Here is a 25,358-nt window from a genome sequence, read left to right on the forward strand (position 1 = left end):
GTGCTTCACTATTTCTAAGTCACATTTAAAGTCATCATAAACTAATTCAAGACCCAATTAATTACAAAGAACTTACAGAATCAATTAACTAAATTACATCTTTTTAAATTAATAGAGAACTAATGAAACAGAGATTGTTAAAGTAAAAAGTAGAAGTTGGGATTTAAAGTACCAATCAATGGATCAAATTAGCATAATTAAACCAGTAAAAGACAAATAACAAGTATATAAGCTGGAATTTAACCAACCACAAGGAGCTTCAGAAAATGAAATTTTACACAAAAAAAATAACATGGGGGAAGTAATTCATTTTTTTCATTGTTTTTTTTACAAAGGAAAAATAGGCGAGCACAAAGAACAGTAAATGGAGTCACTGTCATGGCTGTCAGAAACAGTGGTTTCCATGTTAAAGGAAAACGTATGTGTCGTTTTAGAATGTACATACCCAATGGATTAAGACAAAACCATCTATCAACAGCATTTAATAATCTAGTGAGGAACTGGTTTCAGCAGTTTCATCCTCACTAAAGCTAGAAGGCATCTCTGCAGCAGATCTGCATGATCATACACAATGCCATTAGAAAAACACTACTTTTATGTTTAAAACCCTTTCTTTCTAGGAAAGTTATTTTAGGCATAACCTTTGAAGACAAACCCAAAAAAGGTTTAAGCCAAACACTACCTAAACAAACATCATATATTGTCATGGGAGACAAAACCAAACATGATTAAATACCCACCTGTGAATTTTCCTTTTCTCCATCTCAGCAACAGGTGATGGTTTCACATGGTATTGTTGAAGCATGTCAACTTTAGCTCTCTTTGCAACCTATACACATAGTAATGCAAAACATTATATACATGCATGGAAGGAGGGGAGTGAACTCATTAGGAAATCAAATAATTACATTCCAGAAGGAAAACTAACCAGAATTTCATTTGAAAGCCTCCCTGCTCCATCTACATCGCGGTATGTATTTTTTGCTTTCTGCTCCACCTTAATCATCTCTTCCTGCACAAAATATTAACCTTTTAAACCATCTGTAAGCAGGAGGGATTGATCATTACAAATATAACACAGAAAGTGCAAATATATTGATGAACCTTTGCCATCCTAGCAGATAATCCCCTTTCCTCAGTATCTACGGGAACACGGGAACTACGGATTGAACTAGAAGGTTTAGATTTAACGTGTCCACTCTTTTGTATTCTCTTTGGATTGATCTTATCATAACCGTGCAGCATCAAGTCTTTCGTCTTGACCGCAAGCTTCTCCTCAAAGTGATCACTATGGTTAGAAGCAGAATCAGATCGCATCCCCTCAACCCCGTGCTTGGTGCTCATTCTATGATTCTTAGCACTGTTATAGCCAGATGCTTCTCCAGTAGAATCTTCATACAAATCTGGGAAAGGGTTCCTTCCCGAAACATGATTGGTATAACCATAGTAAGGTTGCCTTTGTTTTATATTCTGACGGGCTTTCTTATCTTGTTTATCCTGGAAATCAGATTCATGCAAGGAGCCAAAGTCAGCTCGTTCCACATGCAAATCTTGGGAATTAAATTTAGTATAATGCGAATCATATCTCTGCAAATGCACAGGTAAAAAGAGAGTAAGAAAGCAGGGATATATGTATCACATAATCAATGCTATGTTTAAATCCAAGATCATTTTTGTTAATAAGCTATTCTATTAGTTCCATTTTGGTCTCACACTACAACAAACACCAACTGACTAGTTTACTGAGTCACTCCAATACATTTCTTTATCATTACTACTAATCTAGCAAGTAACAGCACCTCTACGGAATAGTACATTGCCGGGTCCAAAACTCTTTTTGACATGACATGTTAGGTTCCTGGGTTTGGAACCTAACAAGAACACTCTCAGAAGATAGAAATAGTGATGAAAGAATGGATTTTTCTGTATTATTTACAGTAAAAGAGACTAAATTTACAAGAATAGGTTGGGAGCATAACCTCTCTAGCTGAGGGCATAACCCCTCTCTACAAGCTCAAAGCCGGACTGTACAAAAAGAATATTTGATGCCCCTTACAGCGGTACAAGAGCTCTATCTATAGTAGCTCTGACCCATTCCTCTCTACAACAGAAACCCTCTACACCCATGACCATTCGGTCCTAAACCCAAACTATCTTATCATCTTGGGTCCTAACATGACACTTGTGGGAAAACCTCCTACACATGTTAAACAATCTTCAACTAAGTCACAATTTAAAAAAAAAAAAAAAAATCAGTTCAAATGCCTCTTAGATTTGGTTTGAGTATAAGTAAAGGAAGTAAACAGACACCCTTTGTTGGCCAAACACTTCCTAAACACTACTATAACAAAACAATTAAAAAAAAAAAAAAACATTGAAAGAAAATAACTCATTATAAATAATGCATCACTCATCTTTTAGGTTTGTTTCCATTAGATTTAACTTGTACTTGTAACTACGAAGATGTGTTTAGGGTGACATCACAGGGATACTAACAAATATGTTTTTATAGTGTACATTATATAAATCTTAAATATTAATTGAGATTTTCATCAATTTGATTAAATATATCATTGGTGTCGCTGTATCCTATACTTTGGACATTACTTGTGTTCTGGTGTCCCTATCCATGTAGGAGCACTAAAGCCTAAACCATTCCATCTTCCCAGCCACTTTTGAAGAAATCCAAAATGTAAAAAAGAGAGAGAGATTAAACAGAAAATTCTGGTCAGGAGTGGGTGACAGGACGCTACACTTGGCAACAAGAGGCACTAATGGCTATCAAATATTCGTTATATGGGTATTGATACAACTGTAAATAATTGCTTCAAAGAGAAATGGTTTTGAATAATGTCATAAATTTCAATAGTCAAAAAGTCAGAACACAAATAATTATGTCACTGTCTAATCTTCCAAAGATGAATTGAATAATTTAAAGAAAAAGTATTAATTAATAAACTCATAAAATAAATGCATTATAAAGGTCACTCACAGAGCTAAGATTGTGTTTTTTTGCAGCAGAGATTTCTGGAGAATTCAGAAGCGGAGGATTCGCTACACAAAATGTTTCTGCCATAAAACCAATAGATTATAAGGCAGGAATCAATCTATTCTTAAAATGACTCAATGCATTTAGAAAATGGTCAAGAGTTAACGAGGGAAAATAAAACCCCCACACCGAAACTAAGATGGAATGTTTCTAGTAAAGCATCCAAAGGAGCAAAAATAAACTATCTTGATCTAAACAAGCAAATAGCACACCACACACATATTACCATATAAAGGCTCTGTGTTATGAATATTGAATTGCAGCATCAACCTTTAGGAACAAGCTTTCCAAATTTCAAATTATTTACTGTTCCAGAAAAATTCATCCCCTACACACCCAAGTCTATCTTCAAGCATTCAACGCCAATGACAAAAAAACAATGCTTCATGCTCCATGTTTTTTCACAATTTGATGTGTAACAGACAACAACACATTCCTTTAACCAAAAATGGAAAATTACATTGTTTCAGTTTCCACACCAAACAATATTCAATCTTAAAAATTAACTGAATGAATGGATAGAATGTGCAACCTACCATTAGCTGGATCTTCAGTTTGACACTCAAAGGCCCCTGGAGGAAGCGGATCAAATTCTATACCAAGTAGTGGACCATCTTCCTCGTAATGCCTTCCTAATTGCTTCTTAACAGCAGTTATAGCTGCATGTTCTATCTCACCCTTCACTTTCAAATATCCTGATGGTTTGTATCCCAGGTTAACTGCACCTTTGGGATTCAGGGGTGGTAGAGCTCCGTTAGGTGTAAGATGTCTAGAAGGCTCCATATCATATGGATCCTGACCTTGAGCAAAAGCCCTTTCTTGCAAAAAGGAGCTGCTCTCAGATGATGTGTCATCCACTGCACTAACATTTTCAGGATAATGGCTCCTATGTCTGTGTGTCATGTCTGCAACAGAAATTTCGTTGTTGTAGAAGTCATGGCTCTCAACCTCCTTAGCATCCAGATACCTATAATCAGCATGTTTACTGCTTCCACAAGAATCTTGCCCAAGTCCACTGCCACGATCCTGGATGACACCACTTGAACGATCTTGCCGTCCATTAGCGACAGCTTCGTCTTTCATCAATCTTTTATCCTTTAACCTTCTGTGGCAAAACCACCCAGATATTTGCTTTTCTGTCAATCGTAACTTCTCAGCAAGTTCTGCTTTCATTTCCTCTGTGGGGTACTTGTGCTCTGGAAACAAAAAAGGAAATTCCTCAAAAATTACCACTTTGCAAAATGCATTAACATATATACATGACAAAAGAGTATTCTTACCATCATAAAATGTCTCCAAGGCAAAAAGTTGGGATTGTGTTTTCAGCTTTCTTTTCTTATTTTTATCATTGGAGACTTTATTTTCTTCTGATTGCAGTTTACTTGATTCTGAACACCAACAGAATTCGGGAAGTTTAGTACATGTGTTGTGTTGGAAGGAAAAAAGTAACTACAATAATATATGTCACACAAAACAATCACGAAGCATCTTGTCTCATTAGCTGCTCAAGTTGATTCATAAATGTTATGGAATTAAAACATACAACTATATGCTGAAGTGCCGAACAGCTATGACAATATGGAAAAGGATGCATACAGTGGAATTGAAGTCATGTTACTCGTGTGAAATGTTGATAAGATTATAAGAACCAGAAGGTTTCTTTTCTTAAAAGTTGAATCAAGAAGTGACTCAAAACCTCTACCATAATATCATTTGTCACATGATACAAGTTTGACACAGCCAGCTCATTTCTCAAAACTGGCCAGTTACCTGCTCCTCATTCTGTTAAAGTTTTCCAAACTTTAATAATTTCAATCAAATTTATAATCTCAAAGGTCTTTCACAGAGAACCCACGATTTGTGCCAATCAAGACCAAGTGCAAGTGAAAGAAGAAAAAGAAGAAGAAGAACAACAACAACAAAGCCTAATTCTAAAAATTCCACACGGAAAGTAGATCCAACAGTAGACATCAATTCATGGTCATCGAAAGAGGAAAATAAAACTTCTCCAATCCATACAAAAAGAAAACACGGAAGAGAATAATGTATGAAGACATCAAGTACTAAATTTCAACTATGATCAAAATCAACCAAACCCCATTTGAACCCTTCAGTTTGACTCACTTTTCCAGACCACAAATACCCCAAATTGAGGAGCTTGGAGGCACACCCACCATTACAACAACCTAATGCAAAGGACCCAAGTTCCCGGTGCCAACAATCAATTTGGAAAGCATGGAAATTGGAGTAATCTGAGAAAAATGAAGCAGAAAAATCGAAGACCCAAATCTGTAATAAGGTGAAAGTAGAAGAGAAACACAATACCTTTCATTGGGGCGAGGAATTGCGTTGAAGAAGGATCCTCTGTTAAAGTTTAGGGGCGAATTTTGTTGAGTGGCTTATGAGAAAAGCGAGGGAAAGGAAAAGAGAATGCAAGGACATTAACAAAAACAAAAACAAAAAACAAAAACGTATGTTGTTTGTAACTGGAAACGTTTTCAATTTGACCCCCTAACTCCGCTTAGGAACAGAGAAAGGAGCTTCTGGTGAAGGTGGAAAGACAGAGCGAGAAGAAACAGATTCAATTCGTCTTATGTCGGATTTTCTTTGCTCGCTTCTTCCAATCAATCTTTGCATTCTTCTTACAAAATAAATAAATAAATCAGATTTACCTCACTATATAAAGTAAAATGCATTTCAAACAATTATAAAGCATCTTCTTTTAATCATACAAACAATTCAAATTACACACATTTCTATTATTCTTGCTTGTAAGTATAGATATCATAACAAAGTTAATGCAAAAAATAAAAATAAAGATATTTATTATTTAGATCAACCCCATCGATATGAAAGTAAAAAAAAAAAATTATATAATATGAAAGTAAAAAGAGATCAAATTCAATGATAATGGATTATCTGTGATTCATAAAGTTAATCAACAGAACCAATTTAGTGATATATTCTTCTTACTGATCAATTGTTTTATATGAATTTTTTTTGTTGTTTTTTTCATTTTTGTTAATATTTAGTTAGTGTAAGTTAATTAAACTATAAAATGTTGTTTTTGTTGTAGGATAAATTATGTATTTTTATGATTTTGTAATATGCATTGTCAAATAATTTTAATCAAATTAGTCTGTTCACAGCTTTAACTTGAATTTTGAAGTTTGATTTTTTTATTACTATTTTTTGTTTTGAAAATGAATTCAAACTGATGAAAATTGAAAGATTAAATTTACTTTTCTCTTAAATTTGATGTGAATACGTTGATGAACCTATCGAAGAAGATTAATAGAAAATGTAAAGCATAATTGTTAATGTATAGTGAAAGAGTAAACTAGATTAATAAAATGTGAAAATTATACTAAGATATTTTTTACTATTGTGATACTGTGATGGATTATTGTTGTAAATGAGTATAAAGTTTAAATTTGAATTTTATATATATATATATATATATATATATAATTTAATACAAAATGGTTAGTATGTAAATGATCTTAGGATATAAACAAGGTTTTACATAGAGTAAAAGAAAAGGTCATACATGAGTTTATATACACATAGATACCTCTATAAAAGACTTTTTTGGAGTGATATTAAAAACAAATCTATGAAGACCTGGTCTAAAATGGATAATATCTTACCAAGTATGGAAATCAAATGCAATTGTTTATGTTTTTTTTCGGGTTAAATATGTTTTTGGTCCTTAACTTTTAGTGAAAATTGAAATCAATCTCTCTTCAAAACTTTGGCCTAATTTAGTCCCCCAACTTTAGAAATGAAACGTATGAATTTAGTCCTTTTAACTAAATTTTGTTAGATTTATTTGATGTTTCAAAAGCATTTTTCATTTAATAACCAGTGTAAACAACCTAAATGGTATCATAAAACGTGCTCGAAACATCAAATAAAGTTAACCGAATTTCAACCTAAATGCTATCATGAAAAGTGCTCGAAACATCAAATAAAGTTAACAAAATTTAAAGAATTAAATTCATACATTTTTAATGTTAGAGGACTAAATTAGGGCAAAGTTTTCACTAAGTTAAGGAAAAAAAACATATTTAACTTTTTTTTTTTTTAAGGAGTTGCATTGTTCAATTTTTACATCATACTTGTGAGAAACATTAGATTCTTTTTATTTTCATCTGTTTTTTCTTAAATTAAAAAGGTATTGAAAACATATTTACAGTTTTATAATTACAAAGTATAAATAAATATAAAACCCACAAGTAAAAGATAATATTAAGTGTGTATGGAAAAGATAATCTAATCAATTGTATTTAAATTTCAATGGGAAATAGAACAGAATAATCTAATTTTTTTAATCTTTTCTATATTGAGGCTATTTAGAACATAAATCGTTATTAAAATTCATAAAGTGGAGATTAGTAGGAATAGAAGTAGATGTTACATCTACCCACTATCATTTAATTTGTACCAAACTAGAAAAGAGGCAAAAACATAACATTAACATCAAACTAGAAAACTTTGTTGGACTATGAAATTTGATGCACTTCACATGATTATGAATTTTTTTTTTTTTTTTTTTGAAGAAAGAAGTTAGAGAGTCTTTATATCAATAAATTTATAAATTTACGTAAGAGATTAATAAATAATTATTAATTGAAAATTATGGTAATATGTTTATGCGTCATTTCGTTTATTTAAATACTGTTTATTTTATTCAAATTTATCTATGAGATTTTGAATTTATCTTAAATTTGTTATTATCAATTTTTAATAATTTAATTAAATTTGAAGCTCTAGTAAATTTGATAATTTTGAATTAAGTTCTTATTTAAATTTTTATAGTCTATTAAATTTTATAAAATTTAAAACTTTTTAATCGAATTTCCGTTGCTAGACTTTTGTGTTAATTAAACGATGAGATTGTTAACTGGATTAAGAATATTATGACGTGATTTTTATTTTTTCTATCACTTTACTTAAATTTCGTCACTGCTTTCATAATTTTATAAGTATATCATTTAATAATATTATATTTTTAAAAGATATAATTTTATAATTTTACAATTTGTAAATATGCGATTATATGATTTTATATTTTTTAATTCTATAATTTGGTAATTCTTTATTTTTTTTAATCTTGTAATTATATAATTCGATAATTATATAGGTTTGTAATTCTATGACTTTATATTTTATTATTATGTTGTTTTCTAATTTTTTAATTTTATAATTTTATAATTGTTGAAGCTTATAAAAAATACATTACAAGTTATACTATATTTTAAATATTGAGACTCACTTATTTTAATATTAAAAATTCAAAATATAAATATAATTTCAAGAAGTTTCATTATATAAAATATATCATCTTTCTAATGTATGTTTTCTTATAATATTTTTATCCTCTTTCTAAGTCTTTTAATTCATAATTTATCCATTTAAATATCAAATAGTGTCTAAGTGATCACATCGACAAAATTTTCAAGTCTATCTTATCAATTATTATAAAGAATAAGTTAATTTTTGTTCTTTTATCTAGTTTGTATGTTTTTCCAATCATGTGAGGAGTTGATCAATGCATGTGTCATCTAAGTATTCTCTATTGATCAGTTGTACTAACAACATGCTCTGATAATGATTTTCTGGTTTATAGGAATAAAGAGTTTTTTAAGGTGAAAGAGTTTTAGGTTCCTAAAACAATTTGAGTTTATAATCGATAAAAGAAGCTAATTATTACATTTTAGAGTTGTTGATATGTGGGAAATATATGGTGTATGCTTGAATTATAGTATGAAATTGGTAGATCGAAATGAGGAATTTTTGTGTTGATTTCTTTTTGAATGATACTTGTTTCAGTTGCATGAGATTATGAAATTGATTATTTGGTTAGTTAAAGTTGCAACTTAGATCTAGTTATTTACTATGTTGTTGTGTTGTTTGAATTTGTTGAAATTGAAGTAAGTAGATGCATCAAGTCTTTGGCTAATTGAGTAAATTGGTATTCACTTTTACATTTGAACATGTTTTGAACCAGTCATTAGGTAAAGAATATCAATTTAGTCATTTGGACAAGTCTTTCAAATCACATTTTGAAAGGTGCAGATTTTATGATATGACGCTAAGTGTCAATTTATCATTGAACGGACCAAAATGCGAATGGTCTGGTGTTAAACGGGGAAGTTCATAACGCTAGTTACTACTACAAGTATGAAGCTTAATTCAAGTTATTTCACTGAGCGAAAGGTCGTTTACACTCAGTGAGAGAAAATGCTAGAGCTTTGGCGCTGAGTGCCATACTTAACATTGAGCGCTCTTGTTGTTAAGCTAATGAATGTTTTATGTGATTTTCATGATTCCTATTTGGTTTGTAGTGGTTTATATGAATTCAATACATGCTTATTGTAACTATGAATGCTTAATGGATTGAATGGTATGTGATCTGAAAATAGTTTTAAAGAAAAGTTTTTATAGTGATTTCATTCCGTATATATATTGATGTAGAGATTTTATATTGGAAGTAATCTTGACACTCTATAATAATAAACAAAACTCAAGAAGAGAAGAGTAAAAGAATCCAACGAGAATCTCACTTATATTTATATGAGAAATTAATCCATTTAATAAAATCTCTGATAAAGAGGTCTATAAAATTAGAGTGAAGAGATTTTTTTAAGAAATTGTAAAATTAGATAAGAAAAAAATTAAAGTAAAGTGAAAACTCAATTATTTTTTAATTTTCAAAGACTCAATAAATCAAGAAAGCTTAATAAACACTTTTAAAATATATCAGAATTTAAAACTATAATACAATAAAATTATGCTGTGACGTTCCCACAGCTGCATCAATGGCGAAGACAGTGTTGAGGCGGAACCTACTGTCGCGCTTTCTCAGACCTTCTGTGTTGGCAGTTGTTCAATGTCATCGCAACTTCATCCACGCGGGTACCAATCCCACGCTCCACGACCTCCTTCGCACCGGGAACCTTCCAGAAGCTCAGGCTCTCCTCCTCCGAATGATCAGAAAACGCGGCGTTTCACGTCCCCACCTCATCGATTCCCTTCTCGCCCCTTCTTCTCAGTCTCACACAAACGCTATCGTTTTCGATTTACTCATAAGAACCTACGTCCAGTCACGGAAGCTTCGAGAAGCTGCCGAAGCCTTCCGCTTGCTGAGGCAGCGCGGCTTCACCGTCTCCATCAACGCCTCCAACGCGCTGCTCGGCGCGTTGGTGAAAGTGGGATGGGTGGATTTGGCGTGGACGGTGTACGAGGATGTTGTCGCAAGTGGCACAACGGTTAATGCCTTCACTCTCAACATTATGGTCAATGCTTTTTGTAAAGAGGGTAGGTTCGAGGAGGTTAAGGTTTTCTTGTCCCAAATGGAGGGTAGAGGTGTTTTGTCTGATGTTGTCACGTATAATACTCTCATCAACGCGCATTGTCGTCAGGGGAACGTGTGTGAGGCTTTCGAGTTGTTGAACTCAATGTGGGGTGTGGGGTTGAAGCCTGGGGTTTTTACTTATAATGCTATTATTAATGGTTTGTGTAAGAAAAGGGATTATGAGAGAGCGAGGAGTGTTTTGGATGAGATGTTGGGGATGGGGTTGAGTCCTGATGCTGCCTCGTTTAATCCCTTGCTTGTGGAAGGTTGTAGGAAGGATGATATTCGTGAGGTTGAGAATGTATTTGATGAAATGCTGAGGTGTGGTGTTGTTCCTGATTTGATTAGTTTTGGTTCTGTGATTGGGGTGCTCTCTAGAAACGGGTGTTTTGATAAGGCTTTGGACTATTTTAGGAAGATGAAGGATGCTGGGTTGGTCGCCGATACTGTGATTTATACTATTCTTATTGATGGATATTGTAGAAATGGCAATGTGACTGAGGCGTTGAACGTGCGGAACGAGATGGTTGCCCGGGGTTGTGCGATGGATGTAGTTACTTATAATACTCTGTTGAATGGGTTGTGCAAAGGGAAGATGCTCGGTGATGCTGATGAGTTGTTTAAGGAGATGGTGGAGAGGGGAGTTTTTCCGGATTATTACACTCTCACCACTCTCATTCATGGGTATTGTAAAGATGGAAACATGAGTAGGGCGCTTGATTTGTTTGAGACGATGACTCAAAGGAGCCTTAAGCCGGATGTTGTGACGTATAATACGTTAATGGATGGCTTTTGCAGGATTGGTGAAATGGAGAGGGCTAAGGAGTTGTGGTGTGATATGGTGAGTAGGGGGATATTGCCCAACCATGTGTCGTTTAGCATTTTGATAAATGGGTTTTGCAGTTTAGGAATTATGGGTGAAGCATTCAGGGTGTGGGATGAAATGGTAGAAAAAGGTGTTAAGCCTACTTTGGTTACTTGCAACACCGTTATTAAGGGTTATTTGAGGACTGGCAATATGTCTAAGGCGAATGACTTCTTCAACAAGATGGTTTTAGAAGGAGTTTCTCCTGACTGCATTACATATAATACTCTTATAAATGGTTTTGTAAAAGAAGAGAGCTTTGACAGAGCTTTTGTCTTGCTTAACAACATGGAAGAACATGGGCTGCTGCCTGATGTTATCACGTATAATGCAATACTTAGTGGATATTGTGGGCAAGGCAGAATGCGGGAGGCTGAGATGGTATTACGCAAGATGATTGACAGTGGTATAAGTCCTGATAGATCAACATACACATCATTGATAAATGGGCATGTTTCTCTAGACAATCTCAAAGAGGCATTCCGTTTTCATGATGAAATGCTGCAAAGGGGTTTTGTGCCAGATGACAAATTCTAATATCGAAACCAAGCTTAAGAGAAGAGAAGCCATCTGTCTCTACATGTTGGTCATTCAAATAGTGAGCTAGCGGTTGAGCGATGCACACCAGTGCTCGAGCCATGAATAACATATTTAAACATGTTTTGGAGCGAGTAAGCACATTTCTTGAGCCACAACACGATGTTTAAGAGAGCAGCCAAAATTTAATTCAAATTATAGTGACAATTCTCTTTGCTCAAAACAATACTCAAACGAGACAAGGAAAGCAACCTTCAGAGCCCAACAAGCAGGTTTCTTAGGCACCCTCATGTGACATTTTTGTTATCTATGGAGAAGCAATCACCTCACTTAAGCATCCAAGCAACGATTAAGTGAATGGTGGCCACTGGAAAACTGTAAATAGGACTTGTTTATTGTTTTGAAGAGATATACGTGGTTTAGAATAGAATTTAGAATATGATCTCTCTCTCTCTCTCTCTCCACTTATTAAATTAGTATTAGGAAGTGCACGTGTTCGGTCTATATTGCACGAATATCTAAGGAAGGAAGTGGCAGATGACTTCAGACACGACTTCTCTGCTTATCCTGGTGATTTTATTTTACCATGAGTTCCTATTTAGGGGTTGAATATAGTCTTTTTATTGGTTAATTATTCATGTAGCTTAATGTGATCTTATATTTGAGGTTGGTGATTTAATCTGGTCTTAATGTTTGCATATGTGTGATGGATCCATAATTGTTCTCAAGTTTCCAAGGAAAAAATATGGAAAGTGATTTTTAGAATTGGACTTAAGATATTTCAGTTTATTAGCCTGGTAGGAATGGACTTTAATATATTGATTTGTTGTGGTGTTCATTGTGCTTGAATTATGAGAACAGTCCATAGATTAGAGTATGACTTTAAATCCTAAGGATAGTTCTGAAAAATGATTCTTAGGATTAGATTTGATTAATTTCACTCTACATTTTAAGATACATGGAGTAAATTTTGGATATGTTAATTGCTTATAAAATGACTGCATAATGCAGAAATATTTATGTAATATACAGGGAATCCATGTTTGATAAATATTCTTAGACCTTATGAGAAAACTTTAGAATTATGTTGCAAGAATATTAGTTAGAAGATACGTTAGGTGAAACCATAGATAATTTAAATTATTTTCAATCTCATATTCATAGATTATTCAGTTTTTTTTGGCATCAAACGCAGTCTATTAACCCAAAACAGCAATCTGAACTATTGAATTGGAAGTTTACAATTAATGGAATCTGACGAGTAATTCCCTCTGTATATGATACTCTTATACTTATTCTTTTGAAAACTATAAGACTTTGATAAGTTGCCTAGTAAAACAATTATTTATACCAAAATTTCCTCAATTACTATACATTATGAATGCCAAGTGCTGCTACTTCCATGCCTATGAACGCATTACAGAATAATAGTTATTAGGTTATCCTTCGTGATTTATATTTCGTTTTTGTATTATGAATATTTAGATTCTATCTTCCAAATTTCAATTTGAACAGAAGAATCCTTATAGTTCTGGATGCTTGGAAATGCAACCCATCCATGTTTCTAACTTCTAAGCATGGTTTGCAGGAGCCAGGAGGGGGACTTCATCTTTTACGAACTTCAAACTAATGTCTTTTAAGTGTATTTTACCTGGACTCGGGATTTACTTTTGGGAGGCGATGCAATTGGGTAAACAAGGCTACTGTGGTGTGGGATTGCTGTTTTAGTAGCCAAGCTTTAGCTTTAGTGGTTATATTTATTCAGCGGTCAATTAACCTAAACTTTATTATTGAACGCAATATGCATCACCTTTGTATGGAGTTTGTAGTATCCATTTTATTGAAGCCTTGCAGTCATTGCCATTGTGCAGCGTAGCATGCGAGTTGATGCATTATTTTTTATAGCACTCAAGTAGGCACGGGACTGTTCACTGCTCACCACCGAAGGTATGTTTGAAGTTTATTAAATGCAACAATCACATAACAATGTTTATTTGACAGATATAGGAGAAAGATATGGATATGGTCAAGGCAGGTTAGCCCATTAGAAAAGCAAGCAGCAAATTATAGAATTTATTTGTTATTTTTGAAGATGTTGCCATATAAAATTGTTTTTCGCCATTGGGAACTCTTTATTATAAGAGGGATGTTAATCTTTGAACGCATTAGTTACATTACCTGAAGGTCACACATATTAAAATCATAAAAACAGTTTACTAAGATCCAATTACAAGTCATGATACTCGAGTCACATATTTTTGAGTATCAGAGCTTTCCAATTGCAACAACTAGCTTTTTGTGGTGCAGTGCTTTCATCAATTGGTATTAGAGCATTTCATTACGGCTCTTGTGATCTACAACTACAATGGATTGCTTTTGTAGTCACACATAAACTCATCACATTTGATGTCATTGAGATTGAAATTCTATTTGATGTCCACACTTAAGGGACTTTAGCAACTTAGCAACATGTCATCTTTCCTACCTCCTTTTTATTTCCATGTGGGCTTCTCCCCTAAAACCTCCACCGTGATGTCGCCATGCCTCCACCTCCCTCCCCATGATCTACTCACTACATTCATTAGACCCCTATGTGATCATACGAGTGATCTGCAATCAAATTGGACCTACTTGTGTTGTTCATTAGAGAGTTTAAAGTTTCTTTTTTTGGGAAAATGTATGCTTGATGGTTGTTTTATAAAAAGAACTCATCTTCCAAAAATCTTTGTTTTGGTTTTAGTGAAAAATTTTATAAAAATCAGATACTGTTTTAAGATATCACTTATAGATCTTGAACTAAAATATAGTGAGATTATACTGTGTAATCAACTATAGGTGAGATTATTGGTGGTGCATTCAATTTAGGAGGCTTAAATTATAGTCTATGCATTTCAAGTGCCTACTATCTTTGCATGTCTAAGTTGTTTTATATTTCGGTCCTTAGTTTTCTCATCTATCTAGCCACATGCATGAAAGATGGAAAGATCTTGCTGTTCTGATACAAAATGGTGTGCACTTTTTCATTCACTGATCACGCAGAAAGAGTTCTTAAATAGGGATAATCCCTACCTACTCAGGGATCAATTTGTCATATAAATCCATTGCAAGAGCAAAATAAATTGCTTAATATTTGTTATAAAAATAATTTTTATCAACTATTATCTTGACAAGTGTAGCGAAGACAATTTGGGCTTCAATTGTGGGCTGAAGTAGAAATTGAATGCATGAAGTGGAGGGACTTAGTAAGAATGGGGCTGCAAATAGAAAGCAAAACTTCTTTCGCTATCTTTCAATTCTCCCGCAGACTCTTTTCCCCATCCCTTAATCATTTTTATTTAGTCTACAAGCTAATTAAAGAAAAATTTAAAGCATCAATTTACATAACAATGACCAATATTAGGGATTTCTAATTTCTTGGATTTATTCATCTTTGGTAGTCCACTTAGATGGATTTTTGTTTATACGTATAATTTAATTTTAGTACAGTAATACTATTAAGATCCTTATAAATAAGATGAGAAGTTTTAATCATTTTATAACAACAAATTTTAATAGAATTGGATTGACTAAATAACATGATGGATTGAACTATATCAAATCAATTAAAAAAAGTCATTTTCATCATTAAAATATTTTAAAATATTGACCATAAACGTATAAAATATATTCAATTGATTATTAAAATTTTAAATTTTCTTGTAAATCAGAAAAAAATGGATGAATTTGACTCAACAATCAATAAATTAAATTGAGTATTTGTGAAAAATTAGAGCCAAATTGCAACTCTACTTCCTATTTAAGAAAATAATATTGATTTTATTGGGTTTTAATTCCATTATAATTTCATGTGCAAGATATGTATGTATATATTTGTAGTAATGACCTAATCTTGTTGTAAAGAATGGATCAATTCACCTTTGCCTTCCTCTTGAAGTCTAAACAACCCAAAATCATATTCCATTTTACACAACACACTATCGCAGACAACCAACTTTCTATTATTAATCAAATTAAATTAAGAAAGGAATATCAATGTCAGCTTTTCATCATTATGTCCCTTTGAATGCTGAGATATCATGCTCCTCAATGTATATATATCATGACGATCAGTGGGATGATATCATGATCATTCAACTCTTCAAAAGCCTTCAAATTAGAAGAAACCACAATATCAAAATGGTTTATGACCAAATGAATCATCTCATCCATTCACCTTAATGTGCTTACTTTTCGATGCTATAACCATTCAGCTGAAGTTTTATTTAAAATTTAAAATAATGAATATATTATTTATAGTTTGATTTAATTATTAAATCTAAAAAAAATATGTACATCCGCAATTACATTAACATATTAAACAAAATATATTAGAAAAACACATATCATTATGCTAATCAAACACAAAATCTATATGAAATAAAATTTTCAAACACAATCCACCACCGTTGAACCATCCACGAAAAAAATGTTATGTGATGAAAGACCCTCCATGGAAGAAGGTGCTAAGAACAATCCATAGTATGGCTACAGGGATTTTAGTCTTTCAATCCAACGACATCATTATTGCAATGTCCAAACATGGCATACTAAATCAAGAATATTGTTTCCAATTGACTTGTATTTGGCATTGGAAACATTGAATGTGGACCCAATTAAGAACAATTTTAATCCACCAAATTGCTCAATAAGACAAATTCAATTTTGCCCAAGCAAGTGAAAACTTTAATCATATATATATATATATATATATATATATATATATATATATATAATTCAACCCACATGCCACCTTTTTTATTTTTTTATTTCTTCCATAAATATGTTACAAGAGAACCAGAAACTGCGGCTGCACATGATGTTTATAATAACGGCTGAGAGGTTGAGACTAATGATGAAATTGACAATGATGTTAATGATGTTCATTGGATGAACATTTTGAGACTTTCAACTTTTTCAATTAAAGGGGAAAATGTCAATAGCTTGATCATGATGAAGAACTATTACAAACACAAACATATATATATATATATATATATATATATATATATACACTGTGGAAATGGATAGACATGTATCTAGTCACACTAAGTTATTATCTTTAATTTTTTTTCATTAACTTTCCCTATCTTTGACTCAATATTTTAACTATTCAAGTTGATCATATATAAAAAGTGAAAAACCACTCTAAAAAGAAACCTGACAAAACAGTATGCACAATGTATGACATGTTTTTACCATTCTTAGTAATTAAAAATTTATATTTGTGGCAGCAATTATTGTGGCTTGGACAACTACTACTTATATTGAATTTTGTTCATATTATGTGTTTTGACCATTGCTTTTAGCAGAGTTGTTAACTGAGAAAGTTGAAAACAACTGCTACATTTGACAACAAAACCAGACAACATGAGAACTGCCTCGTTGTTGATAGTTACAAGAATGCAAGAACAATTTCTTAAGTATGTTGTCATTTCACCAAAAGATTAATTATTAGAATTCATGATCGATATAAAATGACAGTGTATAATATATAATATCATAACATGTTCTTCTAGTTCTTTTTCTTCCATTTGACTGATGCAGATTCTTTATAACTCCCTGCTTCAAGCTGTAAATTTTAAATGCCACTCTTCAACTAATGCATAACCAAAAATTTCAAAAATCAAAGTATATTATTCTACGAATGACATAGATCATATCGTTGATTCAGATAACAAAATCTCTACCATTTATATTAAGTAAAATTGAATTCAAAAGAAGATATAATACAATAATAGTCATTAAGTAAAACTCAGTATTGTATATGAACTTGATTTTATCATAACTTTTGATCACTCATTTTTTAGTAACCGTTCTAAATGTTTTTTTTTTTTAAAAATGTATCTCTTAAAAGGGTCGAATATGTATTATATACATGGTTTAATATTTTATTTCTTGCAAAAGAAGAAATCAGACCAATTGTAGGAAATTCAACACACACATAGATCTTTACACAGATAAAATATTGTCCGTTTTAGGTCAAGTCCTCACCAATTTAATTTTGCACCACTTCAAAAAATTTCTTACCAAAAAAAATATTTTATATATATAAACTCATATTCATCTTTTGTTTTATTTGAGACTTTATTATTATTCTAACAATTAATATTTTAGTTCTTTATTGATAAGTAGATTTTAAATTTAATCGAATCTTATAATATCAGTTTATAAAATAAAACTTAACATTCATTTATCACTTTATATATTTGATTTATACGAGATCTCTAATACATTCTTCACATAAAAACATATATTTCAAATATAATACTAAACATTAATGGTAATTTAATAGTGAATGACATGATAGATATAAAAAGAAATTAAATCGATGTGTAAAATGAAATTTACACTTAATTATATATTATAAATTCATCTTTTAACATATGACAAATATTATTATAGTTATGAGTTAGAGTGGTTGAGAGTAGTATATATGTTGATGTCAGATGAACTATATTTTTTGTTTGGTTTTGTTTAGAAATTTCTTGTCTTTTGAGTTTTGATGAAAAATCTTATGCATATAATCGTATTAAGATTAGATATAGTCTTGGTTGAAGTTACGTCACTGATTTGATTTGATTAATTCCACCGACTGAAGAAGAAATTAAGTAGACATCACAATCAACAACCAAAGTGTATAGTTGAGGAAATTGCGCAAACCAAATTTTTCAATAATTTTTTCAAGACCAAAATCTCTCTCCATCTTCAAATGCCAGAGGTTACAATTCTAGGGTTTTTCTTTTCTCTTCTATTTTCTTAATCATGGTGACATGATCACAATGACTATTGTAGATTGGAGGAGAAAAAAACAACATTGATATTAGTAAATTACACTAATAATGTTTTCTTTGAAAGTAAAATTTTTATTGCAACTGGTTCAGAAATCTAGAAACATAAAGAAACTTTAAACAGTGATGAAAAGCCAATTCAAGAGTGGTGCAACTAACCTTAACACTTTGATTGCTGTTTTTATAAGATATCTACCACAAGAAATATATATTCTCTTTTCAAAACTACTTACAATTTATCATTCCTTTATGGTCAAAGTTTTTAAGAAGATACATCCAATTGATTTTGGTAACTGTTGTTCACTTAATTGATTTTTTCACAAACTAAATTACTAATTATAATTTTTAATTATTAATCTATTAAAAAAACTTGATTAGTCATTACTAGTAAAATAGAAAAAACTTGATTAGTCATGAATAATAAAATTGTTTTTTATGTTCTTTTAGTATTTCATGATGAAGTATGTAGTACTCTTTGTAATTGTAATAATATATATATATTTGACAAGGCTTCTTTTTATATCTATGAATTTCATTGGATTCAAAAATGATACACTAAAAGAATCATTTGAATTTTCCAATATCAACAAGTTGATTGTTTTGTTCCTGAATCTTCCAAAAGAAAAAAATATATCTAAAAGTTTTTTTTTTCTGAATCTGAAAAAGAGTAATCGAATTCTTCCAATAACTACAAAGTATATAAAAATTAGGTTAAAACCCTCCTTTGGTCTTCATATTTGTATGGTAATCTCAATTTGGTCATCATATTTTTTTTTGTCTCACTTTGGTCCTATAATTTGTAAAAATGAGACAATTAAGCCCTCACCGTTAACTAATGAATAACACCGTCAGTTACTGATGACGTGGTGGACAGAGAATTGACTGACTTATAAATGATTTAATTACGTGGATTTTAGTGTAAAAAATAAAGGTTGTGATATGGAATATGATTTTATAATTGAGGTTTATTTATTATTTAATTTATTATTAAGTTTTCAACAATCTCAAAAATTCCCAATTAGTCTCATCTCCACCAGCTGCAGAATCCTCCATGATCGACGGTAACACCTGCTCGTCGTCCTTCTGTAATTTCCCAACCATCCTCTCTGTAATTTCACTTTCTTTGTTCAATTCTCACCAATTTTGTTACTTTTTTGTGCACAATTTGCAGAAAAAAATCAAGAACCAAGAGAGGGCCAATGGGTTTCATCCATAACCAAACTTCACCCTCTCATACAGGAATTAGAAGTGTGGGTATTGAGAAAGTTTGTAACTTTTCCACTGATTTTGATCTCTGTATCTGCATAGCCACTTGGAAGATGAATGGCCAAAGAAAAATCACATTTTCAGGGTTTCTTCCAGAGAGAAACAAAGGGCGCAAGTGCCTTTCTTCCCAAATGGCAACTGCAGCAGAGGTACCCTTTCTCCTCCATGGGGTCGAAATAGTGCTTCCACCACCTTCCTTGGTGAATCCGGTCTTCATCGTCAGCAGCGAAACGACTGATTCTTTGGTTTTTGAATCTAAGCATTAAATAAAAATTGTCAACTTTCGCAGGCATGAGATAGTTGTATACAGTGATGAAAATGATAAGCCTGCAGTTGGTCAGGGCCTTAACAAGGCAGCTGAAGTAGTTTTGGTATTAGACAGTGAAATATTGAAGTCTATGGAGGGCAAGGAAGATGTGCTTGTGAACAAATTAAAACAAATTACAGAGAGACAGGAAGCGCAATTTATTTCCTTTGATCTAGTGACTGGTAAGTGAAAATTCTTAGTTGAACACTTCAGCAGATATGGGTTTGGAGACGATGATAAGGAAGACATTGTCATGGATGATGCTGAGGTATATGATGTTGAGAAAGAATCACCATCAAATACCAATGAAGTTGAGCTTTCTCATTCTCTTCCTTCTCATCTTAGGCTTGATCCTGTTAAGATGAGAGAAATGAGATTATGAATCTGGTCTTCATAATTACAGTGTCATCTCAAACACTTTTTATTTAAATAGCAAATTCCACATAATATAATATATATACATCATCATATAACATGTGTGACACATCATCACAGACTGACGTTACTCATTAGTTAACGGTGATGGCTTAATTGCCTCATTTTTACAAATTATAGGACCAAATTGAGACAAAAAAAAATATGAAGACCAAATTGAGATTACCATACAAATATGAGGACCAAAAGAGGGTTTTAACCTAAAAATTATGTAAAAAACTTTTAAAAATTTAAATATGTATTGAAAGTTTTCCATTAACTAGAAATAAAAAAGTTGTATAATATTCTATCATAATTCTGAATTTTGATACAGATATTAAGGAGAACAAATTTGTTAGTGTAAAGTAAATATGTTTTAAATTTTTTTAATTTCAATTTAAACATGCATTTGGTATTTTTTTTTTTTGGGGAATATTAGTTTGATAAAACAATCTATGTATCAGTAAGAAAAATAGTGACTAAATACTCAGCATGTTGTTCTAAACATTTGTCAACATGCATTTAGTAATACATTTTAGAAATGTCTAAAATCACATACAATTTGATAATAAACAATTACGAAAAATGGAGTAGTCAACCTTCGATCGATAGTTCCATAAACACGAAAAGTTTTTGTTTTAAAACATGAATTTGGTTTATTGTTTAGTGAAAAGTATTTAAAATCTGAGGTATAATATTATATAATAATCAATTTGTATTTTCGTTCTATAACAAAATGTTGAATTAAGATCTTAAAATGAAAAATAAATCACATTAATATTTCCTAAATGTTTTTCAAATCACTATTGCATTGTTTCTATAATTATATGATCTTCTTTAAATGGGCATTGGTAAGTAAAAAGAAGATGATTTGAAGATGTACGTGGTAAAGGAAATAATGTAATGTTTTTAAAACAAAAGAGTGACATGCAGAATTTTAAAAATAAAAATATTCTTTAACACACAATTTTTTTATATTAATTTGAAACTATCTTTTTTTTATTTTTTACTTTCCTCTATCTTAAAAGAATATAAAATTTTATATTTTGATGATTATTTTATTTTTATACTATGTATGACATGAATATAAAAGTATGTTATAGATGTAATAGATGTAATACAAAAGTAACAATTTTTTTTTCAATATTTTAATAACTAATTGATTTTAATGTTCACGTATACAAATGTGATATCAAACATTAAATATGATATTTTTTTATTCGTAATACTTGAAAATTTTGTTTGAGGAAAATCAGTTGATTAAAAATTAGGTTAGATTATAATATATAAATAAGATATAATCTTTTTTTTATAAATTGACTTTTTAAAATTGAGTTAGATATAAATTTATTATATATAAGTTAAACATAGCTCCATTACTAAAAATGGTTTTATACAAATTACAATTACCCTTCGAATAATTTTTACTTTTTCCATAAACTATGGTTTTAATTTGTATACAATTTTAACTAATGAAATATTCAAAGTGACATAAATTATTGTCATAGATTCGAGGAACATAAGATTTGTGTAATTAAAATTAAGGGTAGATTTGTATGAACACATTCGAGACTTTCTGAAATTATACGCAAGTTTACCTTTAGGGTTTGCAGTGATTTTCTCTATTAGGCACATGATATAATATTTCTCAAACAGGTAAAACCGATTAATATAATATATAACGGATGTGAATGTAATTTTTTTAATAATTTAAAAACGATTAGTAATATATTTTTTAGAAAACAATTAGAAAGATTGGGTACACTCCATTATATTGTATATTATATATTATATATTGATACATATTTGAATTGGCTACCTGTATGTGTGAAGATGCCTAAAAATATAATAACTGCGTAAGTATGAATGTTCATACATTTAACCTAGTTTACGAGATAACTATAATTAGTATGATGTTTTAAATTTATTTTAAAAAATCCAACTATATAACACCTATATTATGTCTATCATATTTTTAGGTAACTTAGAAAAAAAAACATATATATATATATATATATATATATATATATATATATATATATATATAATTTAAATCTCTTTTTGGTTCCTAAGTTATGAGCGAATGTTCAGTTTAGTCTCCGCTTTTAAAAAATGTAAACATTTGATTCCTAAGTTATAAAAAATGTATCAAATGAGTCCTTTTTTTATGTTCATGGTCAAAGTACAAAGAGCAATCTAAAATGATATTATTATTAAGAAATAAATCAGAGCAATTTAAAGATGTAACAGTTGTTAAGAAACAACCAAAAACAGTATTTCAAGTTAAAAAATAACTCATTTGATACATTTTTTATAACTTAAGGACCAAAGATTTACATTTTTAAAAACGAGGACTAAACTGAACATCCGCTTATAACTTAGGGACCAAAAAAAGTTTAAACCTATATATATATATATATATTATTGTTTATAGAAGTAATAAAACTTTACTTTTTGTCCTAAACCTTAAAAAGAAAGTATGAAATGGAGAAGGGAGTCAAAGGATACATTTGTCCTGTAAAAGGATTTTAAAGTTTCATGGAATATTCAACTATTTAAGAACAATGATTAATGGTCAACAAAATAAATTTATCATGTGTCAAAATCCTGATTTGAAAAATAGAAAAAAAAATATAATGCAAAAGAAAAGGCCACCAGCATTACAACTAGTCTACACTCGTCACCTGTCTTAATAAAATAATAAATTCCAACTGCTACGGTGTTAGAAGTCATCACATCCAAAACCACACCATGATAGGATTGTTTTCTTCAACAATTAAGATTTTATAGGAATATGTATACACAGATATAAATTTGTATTATGCCTTTTATTTTTCATAAACATTTTCCACAATTACCACAATTACAAATTTAAATCACTTTCAATTTTTATTATTAATTCTCATTTACTATACAATCATCCAAAAAATCCACAAAGTGAATTGTAGATTGGATGGTTAATTAGAGAGTCCGGTTAGTTATGTATAATTTGGGTCACAAACTAGTAAGTTTGGTCGAAATGTCAAATAGGTCGACTGGTCATACACCAGTCAAAACAAATGTTACATAGTTTGTAGTTCGTGTCGCACACCTTGAAGTGCAAGTCTTTAAGATTGGTTAGTCACTGAACAAGTCAATTGATCATGTACAACATGAGTAGTTAATCACCAGTTCCATGAGTAGGATAACAAACTTGACCGGTATTAAACAAATCAGTCGGTCACCAAACAAACCGGTCGACCATGAACTGGATTAAGTAGATTAATTTTAAAGTTGATCAACTTAAAAGTAAAATATATTTATTCAAATTGGATTGTAATTATTAGGTCAACCTTAATCAAAAGTCTACCACGAAACTTATAAATAAAAGTTTGAGATAAAAAGAAAGATTACATGTATTTACTGTTACATTAATTGTTAACTATCCAACATTAAACTAAATTTGATATTAGAATACGTTCTACAAGTATTTCCGAACCGTTTGAATAAACAAGAACTTGTTTTCTGAATAACATTTGAACATGCAACGCAACATAAACTAGACTCCATATCTGAAATAAAAATTATTCTCAGTTATTTGTTTTTCTTTTTATTTTATTTTGCTTTGGAACTATTTTCTTTTCTCTTCTTCTATTATGTTATTTGAATTTATAAAAAAATAGATAGATATCGTACCATTCTTATAGGTATGGATTGTGTCAATATAGTGTTTTTTGCACGGATTCACCCCTACGAAAATTTGAACAAGTTTCAAAATTTTATATATCTCTCTCATGTATATTTTTTTTAAAAATATTTTAACTTAAATGTACTATAGAAAGGTGGCACTTGAATGTACTATACAAAGGTGGTACTATCACGGATTCTCCCACTACTGTTATTCAAAATATTTTGATTATTTTATTAAGTTGGCACTAAATAATGATGTGATAACTTAGTTCTATTTGTATTCCTTCGTTAAGGAACTAAGTATAATTAAGACATGAATAGATGTGTCAAACAACACATTACTATTACTATATCATTAATATGTCATATTTCATTGTTAAATAGTGAATAAAAATTTGATAAAGAGGCCAAAATTTTCAATACTAGAATATATAAAATTAAAACTTGGGACACTTGTTGAAAGTCTGACGTCGATTAGAGATAAGACTAATTTTAGAGCTGCCAAAATGGGTTATAACCCGCGGGTCAACCCGGCTCACCACGGGTTCAGGCCAGTTGGGTTTGAAAAAATTGCATTTATTTTATGCGGATCAGAGTTAAATCCGGCTCATGTGGGTTGAACCTGTGGTGGGCCGGATTGGCCCACCAACCCACCTACCAAATTTTATTTTATTAAAATTTAATTTTAATATTATAAAAAAATATTTATTATTATTTTTTTGCTTGAAAAAATTATTTAAGTTTCCTATTTTCAAAATTAATTAAACATCAATGTTGAGAGTGAAATTTGTTTAGATTTGAATCATAGAAAGTTTGTAATTTTTTTATTTAAAAAAATTGTAATTAAGTGAGCCAGTGAGCCAACCCGTGGTGGGTCGGACCGGATTCGAATTTTTCTGGCTCGCTAATAAATGAGTTGAGTTGGGTTGGCTCACTAAGTGACCAACCCGTGGTGGGCAGGACCAGGTCGAGCCGGATTACTCGTTTTGACAGCTCTAGCCAATTTATAATATATATATATATATATATATATATATATATATATATATATATATATATATATA

At 30.9% G+C, this 25,358-nt stretch overlaps 2 protein-coding genes across 3 annotated transcripts; one reads left to right on the forward strand and one right to left on the reverse strand.

Moving 5' to 3' along the window:
* Window positions 1–258: 258 nt before the first annotated feature.
* Window positions 259–5,700, reverse strand: LOC106763158 (homeobox-DDT domain protein RLT2). 2 transcript variants are annotated; one of them, XM_014647365.2, is made up of 8 exons: window positions 5,375–5,700; window positions 4,330–4,437; window positions 3,586–4,245; window positions 2,993–3,069; window positions 1,105–1,497; window positions 929–1,012; window positions 741–829; window positions 259–554 (listed from the first exon to the last, which is right to left on the reverse strand). In XM_014647365.2, the coding sequence occupies exons 1-8, from the start codon at window positions 5,379–5,381 to the stop codon at window positions 482–484; spliced, it is 1,491 nt and encodes a 496-aa protein (XP_014502851.1). In that variant the 5' UTR covers window positions 5,382–5,700; the 3' UTR covers window positions 259–481. The 2 variants fall into 2 exon arrangements, with proteins under 2 accessions (XP_014502851.1, XP_014502850.1); XM_014647364.2 differs by having other exon boundaries at window positions 1,105–1,587.
* A 4,133-nt stretch (window positions 5,701–9,833) lies between these two features.
* Window positions 9,834–13,389, forward strand: LOC106763247 (pentatricopeptide repeat-containing protein At5g01110). The gene has a single exon (XM_022781908.1). It carries the CDS (start codon window positions 9,874–9,876, stop codon window positions 11,809–11,811), a length of 1,938 nt encoding a protein of 645 aa, XP_022637629.1. The 5' UTR covers window positions 9,834–9,873; the 3' UTR covers window positions 11,812–13,389.
* Window positions 13,390–25,358: the final 11,969 nt, after the last annotated feature.

The sequence above is a fragment of the Vigna radiata genome, chromosome 6, assembly GCF_000741045.1.
Source record: "Vigna radiata var. radiata cultivar VC1973A chromosome 6, Vradiata_ver6, whole genome shotgun sequence".
Lineage (NCBI taxonomy): Eukaryota > Viridiplantae > Streptophyta > Magnoliopsida > Fabales > Fabaceae > Vigna > Vigna radiata.

Excerpts from the sequence above, each read along its gene's own strand:
- LOC106763247 (XM_022781908.1), top strand. The coding sequence starts at position 9,874 with ATGGCGAAGACAGTGTTGAGGCGGAACCTACTGTCGCGCTTTCTCAGA.
- LOC106763158 (XM_014647364.2), bottom strand. Across the intron at positions 1,588-2,992 it reads AAAAACACAATCTTAGCTCT|AGATATGATTCGCATTATAC; the intron begins GTGAGTGACCTT and ends GTGCATTTGCAG. Across the intron at positions 555-740 it reads GAGAAAAGGAAAATTCACAG|ATCTGCTGCAGAGATGCCTT; the intron begins GTGGGTATTTAA and ends ATGATCATGCAG.